This window comes from Chelonia mydas, chromosome 2 (assembly GCF_015237465.2).
Source record: "Chelonia mydas isolate rCheMyd1 chromosome 2, rCheMyd1.pri.v2, whole genome shotgun sequence".
NCBI classification, from domain to species: domain Eukaryota; kingdom Metazoa; phylum Chordata; order Testudines; family Cheloniidae; genus Chelonia; species Chelonia mydas.
In genome coordinates this window covers 243,732,772-243,754,713 of record NC_057850.1, presented here as the reverse complement: position 1 = coordinate 243,754,713, position 21,942 = coordinate 243,732,772, and the positions used below count along the sequence as shown (strand labels likewise).

The 21,942-nt window shown below is 38.0% G+C and overlaps 1 protein-coding gene across 6 annotated transcripts in view; it reads left to right on the top strand.

The window, feature by feature from the left end:
- The window catches only part of RBM33 (RNA binding motif protein 33), a 153,733-nt gene that overhangs the window by 27,776 nt on the left and 104,015 nt on the right, over nucleotides 1-21,942 (top strand). For all 6 annotated transcript variants that reach the window (XR_006289124.1, XM_037891082.2, XM_037891081.2 and 3 more), the window contains exons 5-7: nucleotides 1,034-1,346; nucleotides 2,763-2,876; nucleotides 15,332-15,503. Coding sequence is in view for 5 of the 6 variants with exons in the window: in XM_037891082.2 (XP_037747010.1) it covers nucleotides 1,034-1,346; nucleotides 2,763-2,876; nucleotides 15,332-15,503 (599 nt within the window). In the remaining variant the exon portion in view is untranslated. The remainder of the gene's footprint in view (nucleotides 1-1,033; nucleotides 1,347-2,762; nucleotides 2,877-15,331; nucleotides 15,504-21,942) is intronic.

The following is a 21,942-nucleotide window of genomic DNA, read 5'->3' as shown; positions in this document are numbered from 1 at the left end:
CCCATGGGGTGAATGCTTTTGCTGCTTTTCCCTCCAACTTCCACTCAAAAGACCTCCAGTCTGGGGCCAATTTGGTGTGCAAACAGCTTACAAATCCGTTTAGATCGTGTGGCCCCAAATTTTGAGGAAGTAGGTCCCTTTTAAGATACCTTGTAGAATTGTAACATGAGAAAGGAAAAAGTTTTTAAAAGTAAAACACCCTTCCAAAAACATTTTTCAATCAAAATGTTCAGCAAATCAGTAATGGTGCATTTCAAGTAAATGCAATTTAAAACATCATATTTGTGAATCAACTTGTTTTCCTACTTTCTCACCAAATCTCGAGTTGGAGATTGACTGTTTTTTAGGTGGTTTTGTTATCAATTGTTGCAAATTAAACATCGATCCTTATGAGCTAAGGTTAGAATTTAAGTTTTGGAGTTTTCAAATAATTTCTTTAATACTGTTTTTAGGTTCACACAAATTCTGTTATTGACATAAGAGAATTTCTTTTAAACCTCCACAGGTCACCTTTAAAAGACAGTGCTTGACTGTATAAATTGTATTTTTTTTTCTCCGAATAGAAACTTAAATCTACCACAATAAATACAACAATCTAAATTCAAATTGATTGTTTCCTGCCTATATTAATGTAGTATTAAAAATGATTTAGTAGCTTACTTGGAGGCATTAGAAAGCAGATGCAGTTGAAGTCATTTTGTGTGTTTTTGTTAGTCTGGGAATTAAAATTGAATCCAGTCTGCTTGGTTACCATGCAGGACTTCTGCCAGCCTGACCTGTTAGACCATCTGGTTGGTTTGATTCCCCATGTCAAATAATCTGCAGCTGGTGATAAGCTGTGGTACAGTATGCATTATGAGTTTATGGCATGCGGTCAAGTTGATGTGTAAGCTATATTTTTGCTCAATAAGTTAGAATACATGTATTTGTCTGCTCCATTGTACTAAATCCTGCTCCATTGTACAAATGTACTCAATTGGTATATTTTCAACTTTGGTCTGAATCTTATCTTTTTTCCCCCCTTCCACTGCAGTTCTCAAGGTGTCACAGTTAGTCTTAATGCTACATCTGGCATGGTTACATCATATGACTTCTCTGAGAACGCTAATGATCATTCGATAGAACATGAGTCGGAATATGACCAAGGGGAGGACGAAATAGCTTATGACAAATCGGATGAACCTGAAGTATACTCTCAGGAGTACACAGGGGAAGGACAGTATGAAGGCAATGATGCTGAGCTGACAGAAGACCAAATAGAATATGCGGAAGAACAAGGAGAGGAAGAAATTTACAATGATGAAGTGCTAGACCTTGAAATCAATGAACCTCTAGATGAATTTCCAGTGAGTTTCTTTCTATTGTATCTCCAAAGATCACATTGCTTCACGTGCATCGTTTTTTAGACTGATTTGAAATCTGTTTACTTCCCTAGGGAGGGGGAGAAATTAGACCTATTATCACTGTCTGCCAGTTTCTTTATCTAGGCTGTGACAAAGTTTGTGTTGACAGCTTGTTTGGCGGTAGGTAATGCTCCTTTGTCATGCTGGAAGGCAGTTGAGAACCATGACCTTGAGGGTTGTATCCTTAAGGAAGAAAACAGCTTTGTGTGGTGGAGATACACTGCCAATTGTTAGAAGTACTTAATGCAAAAGCTTTTATCCAGGCTTTAGACAAGATCTGATAAAGTCCTTCCAAGGTGAAAAGATTATTGACCTGCTAAAGACATCTTTAAGGTGCTAATATTCCAAAGTGATTGATGTCCTGCTCATTCATCCTTTTTGTAACTGAGAACTGTCTAAATCTGAATAAAGAGATTGGAGGTTAGTTCAGAAAATGTCACAAGCATAATTTGATATCTTTTAAGCAGCATACAGAAGAGCATGTACTGATTTTAACTGCAAGTGAGTATATTACATAATCACAGTTTAAACTTCATACATTTAGTAAGGAAAAAATATCGGCTGACATATTCTGAAAATCCTTTGCTCTCTTTTTTTATTCACGTTTGTACAGCATCTAGCATAATAGGTGCTTGATCCTTGTTTGGGCCTTTTAGACAACACTTACATACAAATGAATAATAGCTGTATACAATTAGTAGAACAACTTTTTAAAGAATAATGTAATATTTTATTTTTTCCTTTTTAAAATAAAGATGGATATTGTCAATATAGTGCCATGGGGCAGATGGCACTTCAGACAAGCAAATATTCCAGATTTCCCTCCAAAGAATTTAAAATCTAAGGGCGTGATCCTCATCCCACTGAAATTAATGGGTTATTTGTTGTGGCAACAGCGGGATCACACCATATTAGTTATGTGTTGCTGTACAATGTTATTAATATAATATTGTGAGTAGCATTAAAGGCACTACAACTGTCCTAACAACGAGGAGTCCTTGTGGCACCTTAGGGACTAACAAATTTATTTGGGCATAAGCTTTTGTGGGCTAGAACCCACTCCATGCATCTGATGAAGTGGGTTCTAGTCCACAAAAGCTTATGCCCAAATAAATTTCTCTAAGGTGCCACAAGGACTCCTTGTTGTTTTTGCTGATACAGACTAACACGGCTACCACTCTGAAACCTACAACTGTCCTAAAAACCCTGCTAGATTAACTGCCATGTGTAATAGAAAATCACAGTAATAGCCTGGATTTTGATGAAGCCTGTTTTCAATTGCTATAATCTGTACATGTATAGTTCTGAACTTTTACACATGTGGCTCTTCCCTGTAACTTCCTTTTATAATTGTTTTAGGATGAAGATTATATACAGTCATATAATGAACAACAAGAACAGGAAGAATATGTAGCTGAAGAGGAATTGGAGGAGGTCGCTGATTCCCAAACACCTACAAATGAATCAGAAGAGGTATGTAGTGCATCTTACAGAAATCTTGAAACAGCTGCTTATTGCAGAATTTATAATAGTTTAGAATTGTTCAAATTGCTGGCTAAGAATTAATGCCAATTGGCTGCAAGCTGGCTAAATGCCAACAATTAATTCGTGATGATATCACTTTGTTTTTAGGATGGATGGTATGTTGCAGAAATGTTTTACTGTCCTTTGCTAGTTTTGCTAGCATCTGTGTTCACTTTTTTCTATTGACACGATTGGATTTAATTTTTTTTTTTCTGAAAACCCGAAGGCAACAGATAAGTGTGAAGGCCGTATTTTCTTTAATGTTTACACAATTGGAGTTTTTAGGTGGGAGAATGATGATAATTCAGCACGGTATCTGTGATCTTATACATACAGTAGAACCTCAGAGTTATGAACATCAGAGTTATGAACTGAGCAGTCAACTCCACACCTCATTTGGAACCTGAAGTATACAATCAGGCAGCAGACACTAAAAAAAGCCAGTACTGTTAGATGTAAACTAGCTAAAAAAAAAAAATAAAAAAAAAGGGGCGGGGGTTAAAAAATGATTTGACAAGGTAAGGAAACTTTCTGTGCTCATTTCGTTTAAATTAAGGTGGTTAAAAGCAGCATTTTTCTTCTGTATAGTAAAGTTTCAAAGCTGTATTAAGTCAATGTTCAGTTGTAACCTTTTGAAAGAACAACCATAATGTTTTTTCAGAGTTACGAACAACCTCCATTCCTGAGGTGTTTGTAACGCTGAGGTTCTACTGTATATCCCTAGTAACTGTAATGTGACACCTCCCTGCCCACATAAATATATTGGGGTCAAGATGGTAAAATTTTCAAAAGTCCCTAAGTCCCATATTCAAAGGAAATTTAAGCATTTAGAAGCCTAAGTGTCATTGAAAGTCAAAAAGACAAAGACCCATCTGGTGCCTTATGTGGGAGCATCTTGTGCATGGGTGTGAAAACTCTATAAGCTTCTCCTTGCAGTTTTTTCTTAATTCTTCCATCAGGAGAGAAGGTGAGGTCCCTTGTTCCCCTCTTGCAGAATTAGACAGAGGCTTGATGCCAGAAATCCACAGGTATTTGCTCACTAGCTAAAGTAGGAAGGGATTGTACAGACTCTGCAGCATTAACTTGCAACAGATTCCTGGTGGGGGTAGTAAGGAGATTTGTCTTCTGCCGCCTCCCCAGGAATCTACTGCAGTATTACTGTTATCCCAAAGTTTAATTTATAGGATCTATTGGAATACTCATTGAGGTGAAATGTCTGAATTTTGGGTCTAGTGTATGCTAAAACGCTTGATTGACCCAGCTATGTTGCTCAGGAGTGTGGAAAATCCACATCTCTGAGGGATATAGTTAAGCCAGCCTGACCTGGTGCAGATGGTGCTAATTTGGAAGAATTCTTTGGTCGATCTAGCCTCTTGGGAAAGTGGAATACCTACGCTGACAGGAGAACCTCTCTCATTGGTGTAGGTAGTGTCTATATTGAAGTGCTACAATGGCGCAGCTGTGCCTCTGGAGCAATTCGTGTAGATGAGCCTTTGGTTCCCTCTTCAGAGTACTAATCCATCAGCAAGTTCAACCCCAAGAGGCTCAAAAAGTGGCATTTTTGTTTGTATCCTCACTCAGTTTTAGAACTTTTCAGTCTCTAGTTGTATCAAATAAACAAACTACATTCGAATAATCATCTTTGGTAGATTAATATTTAATAAACATTAAGTCTTAGTAATGTTTTATAGATCCATTTAGTAATACTTCATTTTGTGCATTTGTTGGCCTATAAACACCCTCCTTCTGGTACTCTGCTGTACTTTGACTCCAGAGCCAAGGTCTGTGTATTAACTGATGAAAGCGCAGTCCATCATGTTATTACTTAAATCAGACCATTGTGTGTAATTAACACCTTGACAAGTATTAAAAAAAAAAAAATAAATTGTTGTGGAGCAGAAATCCAAAATGTATTGGGTAATTTGACCTCAGCAGGACAATGAAAATGCCAGTCTCCAAACTCGCATAACATCCAGTCGTCATACAGTTTGAAACTAGACCTTTCAGCACGTGGAATTCTTGAATTCTTCAGCTTTCTTTCTTACTGTTAAATATTCTGGAGGTCAGAACAGAAACTGTCCTTTGCACCCTCATGAAGCACAACCTTTCTCGTTAGGACTACCAGGGTGTAGCTGTGGGTAAATACTTTGATGCTAACAGATTCCATCTTATGTGCAATATGAGCCTACTTCAACATTTGTTGCAAAGTTATAAATTCATAGAGGGGAAGTGATCTCGGTAGGAATTCTTTCAGAGATTCTTCTGGACAGCTAAAGAAGAATCAGAGGCTAAGCAAAAATCAGATCAGTCATCATGAGTGTACAGTTTGAGACCTTAGAGGAGTTGGTTTGCTGTTAGGCATAATATGTCCTAGACTCCTTTCCAGGAACAGCAGAAAAATTTAACCAGCTTGAATCCACTGGGAGAATGAGACAAATTGTATAACTAGAAAAGACATAATTAGTGAGCTTGCATATATGCACCCTGTATATACTTTATTATCTACTTTTTCCATCAGCTCAAATCCTTGGAGATTCTTTTTAGTCATTGATTTAAAGCAGATGTCAACCTATGTACGCCCAAATTTTGACCTACCTTAAAACTGACTAAAAATGTACTTGCTCTGTAGCCTATATTTTGAAAGAGAAACTTCAGACTGCTTCCGATTTATAATTTGAGGACTTGCCTGCCTGCAGTTTTTCAGTAAAAGCAATTTACTAATGAGCTCTGTTCCTTTATTCAAAAGAGAATCAATACATTCATGGTGTGTGGTGTTATATGGCTGTGATCTTAGCTGTTTATGTTCTCACTATTGACAAAAATGTCAACAGTATTTGATCTTCATTATCAGTTTGAAAATGCAATGTGACCAAAAGTGTTGGTAACTGAGATCTACCTCTTAGGTAAAGAAAACATTTGTTTTATTTGTCCTGCCCATTACTATCCTTCCTCTCCCTGGGAATGGAGATCCTCCCCATTCCTGAACAAAGCTGGAGTATTCATTTCTGCTACATTTCCCCTGCCTTTCCTCTCCCACAATCATTGCCCCACTTTCTGGTTGTAATCTGCTGAGTAGAACTTCCTTGTGCTCATCAGTGTGGCTCCTATAGCATCTGGAGATTCTGCTGTTTAGCAGAATGCCAATATCCGAGTGACAAAGCAGAAGTTAAATTTGGCTCTCCAGCATGGCATGGAGTATTAATGCTAAGCCTTCCACATTTTTAGTGGTTTAAATTATGTGCTTGAATAATAGATGTATTGTGCTTTGACCTCTGTTGGTCTGATACCTGAACCCCCAGCTTCAAGCTCTCATTCACTGAAGCAACTGAATGCTTCATGTTGATGGAGACATCTCCATCATGTTGATGGAGAATAAGTTTTGGATTATAGTTATTTATTTTTCTCTGCATAATCCTTCCACCTCCATTTGGGGATGCATATAATTCTGTCCATGGTAATTAGTTTGTGATTTGGGACAGAAATACTGTTGAGTCATGAAGTGTAGCCCACCCCAGACAAAATGTTACTCTCATTGTGCTTGTGGCCAGTCCTCACAAAACTAGAGGTTTCTTTGCTTTTTGAATTGGAGTTTTGTTATCTTTTGGAAACACTTAGGGGTCAGCAACCTTTCAGAAGTGGTGTGCCGAGTCTTCATTTATTCACTCTAATTTAAGGTTTCGCTTGCCAGTAATACATTTTAACATTTTTAGAAGGTCTCTTTCTATCAGTCTATAATATATAACTAAACTATTGTTGTATGTAAAGTAAATAAGGTTTTTAAAGTGTTTAAGAAGCTTCATTTAAAATTAAATTAAAATGCAGAGCGGCTAGGACCCGGGGACTGTGAGTGCCACTGAAAATCAGCTCGCATGCCACCTTTGGCACCCGTGCCATAGGTTGGCTACCCCTGACTTAGATTATCACTATATTGTAATATGCTTTTGTTATTGTGTGCCCAAGGGCACTATTCATAGACTAGGACCTCCACAGTGCTAGGTGCTGTACAAACACAGAAGAAAAAGATGATCCCTGCCCCAAGGACAATATAAAATACCCCTGCCAGTAAGACAGAATCCGTTTACATGAAGTTCCTTATCACAAAATAAATTTGAATGAAATCTAATGCTCTCTTGTAAGAATAAAATCAGAATATATATTAACTTTTATCTTGAAATACATATTACCCGTAAACTATGTATGTAAATACTCTATGAACATTCATTTTGTTTTAAAAAATAATTTCACTGCACATGCCATTGTATATTTGGTATAAAAGATAAGAGAGAGCTGCTAAAAACAAACTGCAACTGTATTTATCTGGAAGTAATCCCTACAGATTCCCACTCCTGGGTTTCTAGCCACAGATGTGAGATTCAACAACTGACTAGAATTCAAAAAGTTAGAACTTTTGGAGGAGTCACTATCATAAGACCCTAGTGTACACCCAGAATATCATGTCTCTTGTCAGTTACTTTTCAGACTTAAAAAAGCTAATACAATTCCAGCTCTCACAGGGAGTTTTTTTGTTTTTTGGTGTCTCAAAGTTCTGCATTTACTGAGTTTTAATTATAGGGAAGTATATTTTCTTTTGCTAAAGTGGGATTTCCTTTTTGTCCTAGCATTCTTTCCTAATTTAAAATGGGAGGAGGGTTGGCACAAGGAACTTTAAATTGGGAATAAGAGGTCATATTTTGGAAATGTATTTTAAACATGCCTAGGGATATCCTATTTATATTTGTGGGGTTATGTTTGCTGCTCTAAGCAAATGAGGAATTACTGAATATATGACATCAAATATACAACACTGGACTCTGGCTTTTACAAGTTGTCCATGAATAGTGAACCTCATTAATTTTCACTGGATAGATGCCACTCAGAGAGACTGCTCTGTGGTGAAGGATTTATAGATCCAACTCTTCTATATTACAGAGCTAGAAGTACATTCACATTTTTAATGGGCTAGCGAATTCCCCGCCCCAAACCTAGACCTTTCCTGGGCAAACTTTGTGCCCCTTGCTTACACGGAGTAAATATTGCTATAGTTTATTTGTATTGTAGTGCCCAGGGGCCAGCCAAGAACCATTTTATTAGGCAATGTGTAAATATAGAGTAAGAAGTCCCTACACCGAAGAGCTTGCAATCTAAATAGACAAGATTGACTCAGGGTAGAGGAAAGGTTGTAACATACAGAGGGAACACAGTGATTGCTTGCAAATCTCATGCAATTTCCTTAATTTAAAAAAAAAAAATTCTGTGGGGTTTTGTTAAGAGTTAGCTAAATGGAGAGCAAGGAAGGGAGAGGGGAGGTAGAAGGAAGGGGAGTAAGCCAGATAAGATGAGAGAAGAGGGAAGGAAGGGAAGAGGGGAAGCATGGAGGACAGCTACAGAGAAGATTGAGTGTGTGTTGTGAGGGATTTTGAAGCCAATAGCTAACTGACACAGGAGAGAGAGTACAGTAGAACCTCAGAGTTACAAACTGACCAATCAACCACACACCTCATTTGAAACCGGAAGTATGCAATCAGCCAGCAGCCAACACGTACAAAAAAGCAAATACAGTACAGTACTGTGTTAAACGTAAACTACTAAAAAAAAAAAAAGGAAAGCAGCATTTTCCTTCTGCATAGTCAAGTTTCAAAGCTGTATTAAGTCAATGTTCAGTTGTAAACTTTTGGAAGAACCATAATGTTTTGTTCAGAGTTACGAACGTTTCAGAGTTATGAACAACCTCCATTTCCGGGGTGTTCGTAACGCTGAAGTTCTACTTTATCCGGAGTGATATGCTGGTATAATTTGGCTTGTAATTTTTAAACTTCCCTTACGGTCTAATAAAAACAATTTCTGCCTAGCGTTCCATTGAGACAAGCTACAAATATTGCTTCAGAGAATGTTTGTTTTCCATTAAAGCAGTCATATTCAGACCTCAGTGATTCGGGAGCCAAATTAGCCATCAGCGTTACCCAAAAAAGCCACAGTATTGTGAATTCAATGTTTCGTTTATTATAGTACTATATTTTTGAATTTAAACCGTATGACAGGAAATATTTAGTTTCTCTCTCTCTAATAACTTAGACTGGCTGATAATTAAATCAGTGTTTTAATATCACATGCTGCAAGGAGCCAGAGGCACATTAAAGAGCCACTTGCGGCTCACAAGCCTTAGTCTGTGTATCATTGTCTTAAAGTATGCACAGTCCAATATCCAGATGTCATGACATCAAGCAGCCAAATGTTGACAGTTACTTTGAGTGTAATCTCTTACATGTTACTGTATTTCTGTAGAAGTAATATTATTGACTACTTTTACCATATTATTCAGAATGTAACCTTCCTTCCCAAATTAGAACTCATAAGTCACCTTTTAATTCATTATTCCAATCATGTTGATGATTAGTATTTATGTCTAAATTCTGCTTCAAATTGATATGAGTTTCTTTTCTTGATACAAAAGGCATATAACTTTAAAAACAATGATAGTCTGTGACTCCTTTGAAAAACACACAAAAACAAACTCTGAGGTTGGGCATCAGTAAGCCAGTTTCTCAAGGGTGGTGCACCCTGCCACTAGTGCTAAATATGACTAATTAGCAGTGGAAATAAGAGTGGTGGTATGATTTAAAAAAAAAAAAATTGGGGTAAGAAACATGGGTTACTTGAGCACACAAAGGCTTTTATTCCTTTTCCTGAGGAGCTGAAAGATTTCTTCACTATGTGTGGATGAATCCATATCAGTCAAACTGGAAGAATTCCTCATGTTGAATTTGACAATGAGGTTGACAAAAGGTTTTTTGGTGCATACATGAATTTCCTTGAATATTAGACTTTTTGGCCTGTTCTGTATTCATCCATCCAAAACTGGAGGATATTTGTACTGGCAATGATTAAATTGCAATTCTTCACCAACCCTTTCCTGGAGAGCTCCCAGAATTGTTTGTGAGGAGTTGCAAGTTTGAAGTCCAGGCTGCAATAATCAAAGATGTCAGCCTGCTGCCAAGTGTGGATTGCTGATCTAAGCTGGACTTTCTCTGTTCTGGAATACTTAGGCCAGAACCTAAGAGTGGTTTGGCAGGGGTCACATATCCAAACCCAAAAAACCCAGATTACTCATCAATTCCACATTTTGAAAAGTAGTTTTACAGTAATCTGTTTCTGTAAAAAATTATCTGATTACGTGTAAAATAATGGAGCACAATAATAAGTTAACAACCCTACAGCCAACATTATAAATGGAACCCCTCATGAATCGCATGGGCACATGCTAAAGGGTATAGAAGGCTTCTCTGTGTGTAACTTGCTGGACCCTTTAAACCATATATTAGGTGATGTGATTAAAATATGAACAATACAAACATTAAGCAAGAGAATTTTTCATGCAGAAGTTCTGCATAACTGCTAAGTTCCAAAGTCTCAACCTTCTGGCACAAGAAATTGCTTTACTCTCAGATGATCTCATTGTGTAGAGTAAAGTTTACAAACTTGATCTCCTCTCAGGACTTATGCTCAAGTTTGTAGATGCTGTGCCCCAAAGACTAAAGTCTGTCTCTTATACACTAGAAGGGAATCTTAAAAAACATCCATGAAGAGTTAATGAAGCTCTGCACCAGAATGATCCAGTTCCAAAATCTTACATTTATATATGCCACCATCGAGAATGTGTAAAATAAGTATTTGAAACACACATTTGCAAATTGACAGGGGTAGGTGTAGTCTCTCTGCCTTCATTCCCTTACCTAGAAAATGGGGATAGCGTCTCTTTGACTCGTGTATATAGACTGTAAGCTCTTTGTGGCAGGGACTGTCTCTTACAATGCAGTCATGAGCCCAGCTCCACGTTTCCACAGGGGAGTAAGGGAGTGACAGGAGCTTCCTTATGCCTTTGGAGCAAAGGGGAAGCAGGACTGAATTGTGACTCTTAAGTCCCAGTTTAGTCCCTGCCCTGCTTCTGGGGAACAAGGCTATGATACTGCTCCTTATTCAGGCTGGATTGCAAGGTGCCAATCCAGTTCAGTTTGTATAGTACCTAGCAAATGGGGCCCTGATCTTGGTTGGGGCCTCTAGATATTAATGTAATATAGAATAATTATATCTATTATTTGTTATGTGTACCCCACGTAATGCTAGGAAAGGGTTCTCAGACCTCAAAAGGAAAAGCTGGCACTATCTTGGAGACATAATTAGAGCTGCTGATTAAGGAGGGGAGAGTCCTTCATCTGGGGCTCACTGAGAGGGAAGCATAAAGAAGTTGGGATTTCTCACCCCTGCTTCCACCCCTGTTGTCTTGTGAAGACTAGGTATAGGAAAGGTGTTGCTGAGATCTATGACCTAACTATATGTTCTGGGGAAGAGCTGCTGAGTGAATTGCCTTGCTTCCTGGGGAGAAGAGAGCTGAGCTGGACTGGATGGAGGCCATGGGTCACCGTTCCATTTTAACTTTTTGGAGAGGGATTTGGATGTAGAAAGTTGTCTTTTATGGACTTTGAACTTGGTCGAAAAAAAAGCTGCTGTTTGTACAATTTGGAGGTTTGGCTGAGGAAATGGCCACCTTCACGCTTTGGACTCTCCTGAAGTATTCGAGGGCTGTATACAGTTTGAGCATGGGCTGAGGAAAGCCCTTTCAAATTGTGTGGGCCTTTACAGGAGAGAATCATTGATGTTGTCTGGATGCTGCTTTCTTTCATGTAGGTTGGGAACTGTTAAGCAACCCTGAGCTGACCAGACTAGTCAACTGGCCTCACACACAAGAATTAAATGACTATTTAAGGACACACAGAGGTGTACATGGTTAGAGTGTGCTCAATAAAGTCCTAGAATCTATTAATTTCACTCCAAAATTCTGCTGTAACTCCACACATCTTCACTTGTGTTCTGGGTTATACTTCATGTATTCATGTAGTCTGAAAAACATTTTTGTGTTCGTTCATCTTCTCGTGAAACAGCTCAACCTGTTTTGAAAAGCTAAAGAAATTCCAGTTATAGTTGGTTAAACATAAATTATTCCCTACTACAAAAACTGTAGCAAAATTGAAAAAAGTCTTTTGAGAAGAACAAATGGGATGTAGATTCATTATTAATTTCAGTAACCCTTCTTAGAGCTATACATAGGGAATGTGTGGCTGATTATCAACATATTTGTGTTACTATCACAACTAATGTATCTCCTCCAGCAATACCTATAATAAGGTTTGGATATGGGTCAGCTGGTTAAATCTCACACACTGGCTTCCCTTGTTTCTTCCCTTCTCCTCCATTAGCTTTTTGTATTCTTCTTGTGTTTGATTCTTAACATTTGTGTGCATGGTTTTTCATATAGTGCTATAGGTGGGTTTGGCATTGTACAAACAAAAAGTGAATTAGACCAAAAAAACTACAAAAAAGTACAGAGCATGGAAAGTAAGCAAAGATTAGATAATGCCTTTATAAAATACAATTGAGACGCATTAATTTTTCACAGAAAATATGTATAATTGTCTCGTATGTTTCTCATGGTATGATTTTTGTTAATAATTTGTATTTTTTACTAATGGACAATTTTGGAAACTTGGAAGTTTTTCAACAGATACGTCCTTGTTTAGTTTATTAAAATTCTACAAACCTTCATATTTCATTCCAAAATATTTAAATACAGCTGTGGCAATCTGATTCATGAGCATGCCCACGTGGAGTCTCAGGAGTACGGGTTCCTGTAAATGGTTCAGATTGCATGATTGAGGCCTATTTCTGTAAAAACAGTGACAGGGAAAACATGTCAGGTAGGAAAAGACACGAGGGAGGGAAAATTGACGTCAATGAGACTTGTGCTGCCAAGTCACTTAGGTGCTTTTGAAAATCCCACCCATAGGTGCCTAAGTATAGACTTGGGTAGCCTAGCTTTAAGTTTCTATTGTTGAAAATTTAGGCCACAATCATTAGTAGAAATGCCTAAGTTTAATAGGTAACTGGAGTTTTACAGTGCTTGGGTGAGCCCAGACATTGGGTTATATTACCTCTTACCAGAAAGTAGAGAGAGGAAATTCAAAGTGACTTTTATCCCCATAAGAGAGCCAATAACAGTTGAGCAATCAGGTCATTGCTGTTAAACAGAGCAAAGATCCGGTTTCTTTTCATTTCCTCTTTCTTTGTAAGACTATCTTGACAGTTTTAGCATTCATTGCTCCTTTTGAGGTAAGAATCACCCTGTAAGCTTATCCATCCAGATTCTAGGTACTCTATTTTTTTAAAAAACACAAGCATTTGGGCCTTGGCTACAGAGTTTTACAGAGATCCCCTGTGCCTTCCCTACTTAAATCACAAGAAAATGACTTGTCAAGGCAATGTAAAAAGAAAGACAAGATGCAACAGATGTGGTTTAATTTGGCTACAACTTTACTAAATTAACATACCTGGAAATACCCAACAATAAATTCCGTAGTGCAGGTCATCATTAGTTCTTCTCTTAATCATATCCATCTCTTTGGAAGGGCTGCCATCAGCCTAACAACCCTCCCCATGTATGAAGACTAAGGGACCTGGAAAAATGGAGGGGTTGTTTCCGCACTATACCAGATGTTATCAGCCCCACAGCACCTTTTTCTGGCTTGCTTAGAGGATGCCTCCTCCTAAATCCACTTCCAACTCCTGTTTATTGGGTAATCATATGCCCTCTGTAATGAATACTTGCACTGGACACCTACCGCACTTGCTACCTACTTAGTTGCAATATCTTGACCTGATCTCTGTATCTATCTCACTGTATCTCTGATCTTTTTGGGGAAAGCAAAAAACCCACCCCACCTCAGCCAGTCTAGTGGTGAGAAAAAAATTCCTTCCCAGTCCTAAAAGAAAAAAGGGGAGTAGGGAAAGTCCAAAGCAGATCATAAAACGTGGTCCTACTCTGACTCCATGGGTCGGAGGAGGGTGCTGATGATTGGTGATTGATGGGTAAGAGTTTTGTCTGGCATGCATGGTGTGTAAATATATTCTCCTCCTGGTGCATGTGATGGGCCAGAGGCCACTTCCTGGTCCCTCCTTGGCTCCACTCAGAGAAGTCTGTCCCCCCATCTTCTATTTCCTTGTAATCCAGATGTAGTAGGGACCCTTAAAGGAGCTCCATCCTGATCTTCCTGTTGCCTAGGCAGTCATCACATTCAGTTGCGGTGAGGACATTAGGCTTGATGTGTGTCGCCTGTGGAGCTAACTGGCTCCTATGCATTCCTGCCTTGCCTCCTTTCTATTAATTACTACTTTAGGCGCCCGAATTTAGAAGACAAAATCATGTTTTGCTTTAGTATGTTCTTTCTGTGTTCACCAAACAGAAAAAAATGTCATAGTTCATGTGTTGGCTCTAAAAAGAACTAAAAACTGTATGTGTGAGACCCAATAAATCAGGAATCGAACTGCTAGTGTGGTTAAAAAAAAAAAAAAAACCACCCAAACCCAATCTTTCATGGCAAATAATGCTATATTATAATATTTTAAATTTCAAACTATAAATCAAATTTAAGCTGAATGTAACATTCTTAACTTTCTGTCCACCATCCCAGGTCAGGAAAAAATTTTTTGGGGTGAGGGTGGGAGGACTGGGTGGAGGTTAGACAGGCTGGAGAGACACACTGACACTTGGGACATGGTTTTCTGTGAATAATAAAGGGTTGCTCCCACAAGAAGATCTCAAATTTGACTTGAGAACAAGGGCATAACATTCCAGTGTGCAGATTTAGTATATTAAAATTGGGTACTGCATAACAATACATTCTTTTGATGAGATGAGAAACTGCTCAATTTAAACTTCATTTCCACTAGAATATTTTCTCAAGACAAGTAAACCTGTACCTAATCAAAGGAATATAATTTAGAAATTAAGTTATCTAGTCTTCATTCTTTCATGTTATTGACAATTGCTCTGAGTCATAAACACTAAGAATAATTAATTTATTCTTTTAATGTTTTTTGAATAATCCAAACAGATGGTATCCAAATCCTGAAACTATGGAATAGTCATTCTTCTACATGTCCTCACAGGATATTTGATGCGGTTTTAAAGCTGTGGACTAATCAGATTTTGGTTCTGATAGGATATTCAAAATACCGTCCTAAGCATTGTAATACCAATACAAGATATGTTCCAAGAGTTTGGCTAGAAAAGTTTTACAGAAATCAGTTATACGTGAGATATGTAGCTACTGTATATTGTAACCAAACAAACCTATAAGATATGGTGAATCACCTGCTGTCCCCAAACGGTGCACAAGAATTCTTTGTAATACCAGAAAGGTACAGGCAATGGAGCCCTTATACAAGACATGGATTTGTTTTTGTTTTGTTTCCTATCTTGACAAAGATTCTTTCCAAAATGGTAATATTTTTAGCATGTTGAAAATCTCTCTGACAACGTTAGTTTGTACATGTTTTTTTCTCTTGTGATGCAGGCAGCTATTGAAACTTTGGAACTTCAGGAGGAAACAAAAGAAGAATCTGATGAAGAGGAGGAGGAGGATGAAGAATCTGGACGGCTACGTTTCAAAACTGAACGAAAAGAAGGAACAATCATTAGGCTCTCAGACATAACGAGAGAGAGAAGAAACATTCCAGAAACTTTGGGTAAGATTCTGTGGCAATGGATTAGAATAAAAGACTATAATAAAAGAAAGGAAAAGATTGGATTACTTTAAACCCTATTAACCAATAAATGTCATTCTTAAGGTAAAAGAATGTAGTCTGCCATAGACTCTGCTTGTCTATATCCAAGCTGTCCAGTCTTCTGCAGCTTGTTTTCCTAGTAGCTTTAGTTCTCCATCTCCTTCAGAATATCAGAAAAAATATATGCTTTTTCAAAAGCCAATGCAATGTATATTAATGGAAGCTTTTCTGATTCCTTAAACCTGGCTGTTCTTTAAACACGGGTGCTGGAACAATTTTTATAGTGGGAGTGCTGTGAGTCATTGAACCAAACTGAAAATCCTGTATATAACGTAAACCACTTCAAATCAGAGGGTGCTGCAGCACCCTTAGTTCCAGCACCTATGCCTTTAAACAACAATTGGCTATACAGTGGGAAAATTCCACTACTGTTTTAATATTTCCACCTTTTAAATGACCCCCTCAGATTTTCATGCTTGGTGTAAGGCTTACAGTTATAGTAAACATCACACTAGTTGAAAGTAACTTGCTATGGTACGCTGGCACACAGCATATATCCAGCTGCACTGAATATATATTTGGCACGTGTTTCAGCACTGAAGTGGGAAAGCCATTATGTGCTTAATCCTAATAAGACTTTTTAATCAATTAGCTAATAAACTGTTGTGACGTTAAGTGCGATTTCAGTGAAAAAATTATAAATTGATTTTCGGCTTCCCCTTATTTGCCCAGTTTTAGTCCATCTGTCCAAATAAAGTCACAGTGAGGTATCTTGGAGAGGGGTTCATTTCACCAAATCTTTTTATGCTCTGGATGCTGAAATATTTGATACTGTGATATAAAAAAATCCCTTGTCAGTTGGGGATCACTGAAGCCTCTGCTTATGTTGCATTTCGGATAATGGCAACACTTTTAGTATATATTGATGCCACAATCAATACCAGCATCTGATGCCAGAAGTGCATGGTACTACTGGGGTTAAATGCTAACACACAATGATCTAGAATCAAGACTGCCCAGATTCAAAATATGGCAGTCCATGATGATGATGATATAGATGCTGGAACACCTTTGGAAGAAGTATTTGCCATTGCGCAGTGCTCAGAGTTCTACAGCAAAAACTAAGTATCAATTCAAACTGTGGAAAAAGGTTTGGATGTCTTCCTGAGGAGAGTCAAGGTATGAAGCAGCTAACCTGAGAGGGAATAGAGGTAGCTTATCAGATACCTTTGGTCTTTAAGGCATTGAGAGCAGATGGTGCTGACACTGATGGTTGCAGATATGTATGGCTGCACTCATCAGATCTTCATAAAGACTTTCTATAGGATGGCTGGTCCCTCTTCAGACAAAGAAGGTGGCAAGGGAACGGCCTCAGCCTGGAAGTTAGCCTACATAGCTAGGGCTGAATTCAATAATCAGGCTGCTTTTGCTTTCCTTCCAAAGAAAGTCAGTGTCCTAAACCTCCAGGTTTTTTGAAAGGTCTCATAACAAGTAGCTAGATGGCCAGTGCTTTCTTCAGAGAGCCTTTTTTTATGGAGGGAGATTAAGAGCCTTTTTACCTTCAATAAACACCAGTTACCTAAGATCCAGCAAGGCAACATATCTTGCTTCAAATTGCCCTTCTTGGGATTCCTCTACAGTTCAACAGTAAGAGGAATAATGCTGCAAGAAATTTGATTCTTGGCAAAAAGTAATTGAGTTCATGCTATTGAAGAAAGAAGGAAAGTTTTTATTCTAGAAGTTTATTCACTATGACAAATCCTGTCAGCAAGGACTGGGCTACTGATGTTGGCCTGATTGGCACAACAAAATTCATGGCATGTGATCCATGTCATACCTCAGTGGACCCTGAGATTTCGATAGTTTCAAGTCAGGGGAAGACTCTTATTGAATCTGGGCAATGAATTAACTAATTAGCCATGCTTGTTTTGGTATTTCAGGCAAAATCTTTAATTAGGAAAAGACTTCCAATCCACGTTATTATAGAATGATGAATGCATCCTGACTAGGATGGGAGGAGCTTTCCAGAGGGGCTTCACACCAAGGCACTCCAATAATAATTCATAAAGGGTATAGAGATGAGTGAGATGTGATACTGAATGCACGAAGTACCCTCAAATGTGTATGCCTTATCTACACGCAAGCGTGTCACTGGTTTAACTAAAGTGATTTTTTTTTAATGAAATTTGTTAAACTGATGTAAACCCTGGCACAGAATTGGTATATAGCTGCCTAGTATTAAGGTAAATGGCAGCTGTAAACAGATTTAAGTGTATCCAGGTGGTTTTGTAACAACTGTGAATGCTTAAGGCAAAAGCTTAAAGGGAAACAGTGCTTTTATATTACAGTTTTTATCAAGTTGTTGAGTTACTTGATATATGGCTCAGATACAAGCAAAACAAGGTAAAATGACTATCCAAATATGAACTAAAATAAATGACATTTGGTTAGTTCTATTTTTGTATTTTTTGCCAGTTGCTTTTGTTAGAACAGTTTCTGTAAATGTGATTTGTTTAATTTTTGTTTTTGTTAATGAAAGGACATACAGTAACTGATACTCTAGCTGTTACACTAACAGCAATGCAAAATTTGTCATTTGCATATAAATATCAGCCCTGCTCTTGGGATTACTGTTAATAGATATTACTGATTTAAAAATGAAACTTAGTTGCATAGCTACATCTCTTTACTTTAAAATCTGGACATAGTTGAGAAAACACTTAAAGAGAAATTAACATTTCAGTTGAAGTTACAAACGTAATTTCCATCCTGTCACATTTTGGTGACCTTTTGTGACAGCTTGTCTCTATTGGAGGGAAGCATTCTTACTTGCTGATTAAAGATGTCATTTGAAACCATTTTATTACCAGGGGTAGTGAAATTAATCTTGACACTTAGAGCCACTAGAAAAATAATCGCTGATTCACTACATTAACTGTGTATGTGTATGAGAGAGAGAACCGTGTAGTCAAGATTAGAATGTGTGCTGGGAAAATAAATATATAAAAGATAAAAATTATTCTCTCATGAATGGTGTTGAAACTTTTCCTAATTGTGTGTGTGTGTGGTTTTTTTAACAAAGAAAATGTAATAGGTGGTTTTGAAAAGATTTTAGGGAGACATGTTAAGGAAAAGATATAAAATAAGTTTCTGAGAATACTGAATTCATCCTTTTAAATAAAGCTTTTTATTTACTCATTATTACCATGTAGAATTATTGACTGGCTGTATAGAATTTACATTATGGATGGATGTATACAACAGACTTATTTATCTTTAAGGAAAGGGGGAGGGAGATAGTTACCTTATTTGGCCTGGTACAATCAAAACCCAACAGCATACTTCAAAGCAGCTCTGCTCCGCTTTCCTGCTCTTCCCAGGAACTCCTCCCTCAAGGCCTGATTTTAAAAAAAACAAACAGTATGGCTTCCACACTTACGGAAAGTCATACACAAAGCAGGTGGAACTATTAGTGATGCTATACTGATGCTGATGTCAGCAATAATATGTACAATGTAGTCTATTTACTCTTGGTATAACATCTCACTTTAAATATACTGAGGTTTTGGTCTGAAATATCAATGTTTAATTAAATTTGTTGACCTTTCTCTCTCACTCATGCAGAAACATGTAATGTAATAAGGTTACACGTCTGAGTGCTCAAATCACAAAATACGCAAAATGTCACAATTTAACCTTGTCCCATCACCAACGCATACATAGCACCCAGTTTCTCCCTCTGATACATCCATGGCACTCCTGCTGAAGACAGTTCATGTTGTGCATATGTGTATAAAACAGAATTATTCCCATGGTAATTTACAGTATGTTTATCGGCATTGTTCCAAAATATTCTGTGTATGCATAGAGGATGAATGAGGGATACTGTGAGAACCTTAACTTTTGCATTATGTGACTTTTGAGTGTTTAAGGCTCCGAACTGCCACATAAATGTACAAATAGTGTACTCTTCCATTGTGTGGAGTCTTAGGCCAGGCCAACACTACAGACTTCTATCAGTATAACTGTTGCTCCAGGGTGTGAATAATCCACACCCCTGCGCAACATAATTATACTGACCTAACCCTTCTGTAGATATCACTATATCAGTTGAAGAGCTTCTCCCGCTGACATAGCTACCACCTCTCGGGGAGATGGATTAACTATGATGACAGCAGAAGCTCTCCCGTAAGCGTAGTAGCATCTTCACTAAAGTGCAACGGTGGCAAGCTGCAGCACTGTACATGAAAACAGGCCCTTACTGACTGCAGTGCGATACCATGCAGATGCACGTTTGCGGGGCTGGGGCATAAAGTTTGAACCTCAGGTTGATTTCTTTGTTCTTTTAGGAAAGAGAGAGAATTAAAACACTTAATATCTCTGCTGAGCTCATAGAAGTGCTTCCATAGTCCCACAATCAAAAATTTGTTAAATGTTTCTAAACTGCAATGAAGTAAACAAAATCATATCCAAATAATCACCATCCTCATAGTACATGTGTAGCAGTGCCTGCTGCAGTTTGTTGCAGAACTATATCCTTTATCACCCTGTTTTTACATTCATAATTCTATGGAACTGTATTTGTTGGCTGAAAAATTGAGCAAGTCGTCTGTGCTTATGTGACCTAAAATACATTTGTCAGCTATTATGGTTTTTTAGTTCATTGAGTGGAAATAATAGCTTCCTCTACAGTTTAGACACCTCTCCTTTTCCTCAGTTAGACCACATTTTTGGAGACCAACACAACTGAAATTTGAACCTTGAAACATAGCATGGGCATTATCCTGGACACACAGGAAGAAAGATGAGAGACAAGGGATGTGATTTTAACTCGATCAGAACTTCATTAATTCATCTGGAAACTACCTGGCAAGAACATGTCCAATGCAGTTTGTCCTTCCTTCCATAATCTATTCCATCTGATGAAGGGCTGCTGTCAGCTTCTCAAACCTTTGCAACTGCTCCCAGCAACCCTCTCCTTGTATGAGGGTTAAGTGGCTGGGGAAAGGTTTCGAGAAGCACTTTTTAAAATCATTGGTGAGCATCTTTAGTAGCATATTAAGATTTTAGCAAGGTTGAAGTCCTGCCCCCTTTTTAAAATCACCTTGCACATTCTCCTTGATTGTGACAGGGCTGCTGTTCTCCCAAAGCCAGGTGCTGGGTAAGAAGAGGAACCGCTGCTGCTTAGGGTATTGCTGGAACATTTAACATGGTTGTAGCTGACTAGTAGAAGCATACACCATCAAGTCATCCAACTTTTCCCTCATGTCCACCGGGCTCCATCTTCTCATCAGCAACTGGCAACAACTCTGTGCAAATGTATAATGAATGTTAGGGTGTCTGCAGTTTTTGCCACTTTTTGTAATACTCGTCAAGTTCTAAACCCTTTTTTAAGGGCCTCCTAAAATATTAGGCCACTAGTTATCTTTTCTGTTGCAAATATACAGCCTTCACAATCCAAACACGCGAAGTATCTCCACCCAAATAAGAATAGCAGCAGGTTCCTGTTTCTGTTCCTCCTACACATTCACACACGCATGCCTCAATCAGCTGTGAACTTGAAAGCTTAATGAGATCACTCGTAAGTAAGTTTAAAACAGTGATTTAAGTAGCTTTGGCTATTACATCACCTGCCATTTTTGTCACATTCTTACTTTTAGATTTTTCTCCCCATGGTTATGTGAAAGACCCATACAACATGGAAAAATGACTCAGTAGGAGCAGTAAAACTGACTTATACCCAGCATGCTTTGACATGCAAACTAAACATTTTTCTCTCTAAACTTTCAATTTTAGGTATTATTTGTAATACCAGTTGAGAAAAATGTTTCATACAGAAATGTGACTATCTTGATGCTGTCCCTTTAAATTGTAATATTAAACATGGATTATTTCTTTTTATAAAAAAAAAAGGGGGATTCATGAGTTCATTTCAGCGTCCAGCAAATACATAGTCTAATGGTGTTAAGTTTGCACAGTTAACAAGATAAAGGGAAGAGTCTGTTTCAAAAGCAGCACCGTATTATTATTAGTGATATTTTAGTTAAGCGTTTAGCTTATTATATTGCTTGTCACTAACTGGACCCCATTAAAATGTACAACATATAAAGTATCGCCTGGTGCATGTTGCTGGTGAAACCTTCGCTCTATGTCCTAATATTTAGTACAGACTTTGTATGTTAGTCCACACTTCCACTGTAATTTAGTCCCCTGACTCATAGTTATCCCAGTTAAGGGCATTGCCTTGGGTTTTAACTTAGTTCCAGGTCCTAATAGAGTATCATCTACTCTGCAACATTTAGCCACGTTATAAACGAACTGGGGGCAACTGTTGTAACCAGGTTCTCAGTTGTAGATGGGCCCAAAATCTGTAGTATGTGTTTAGTCTTTGTCCCCTGTA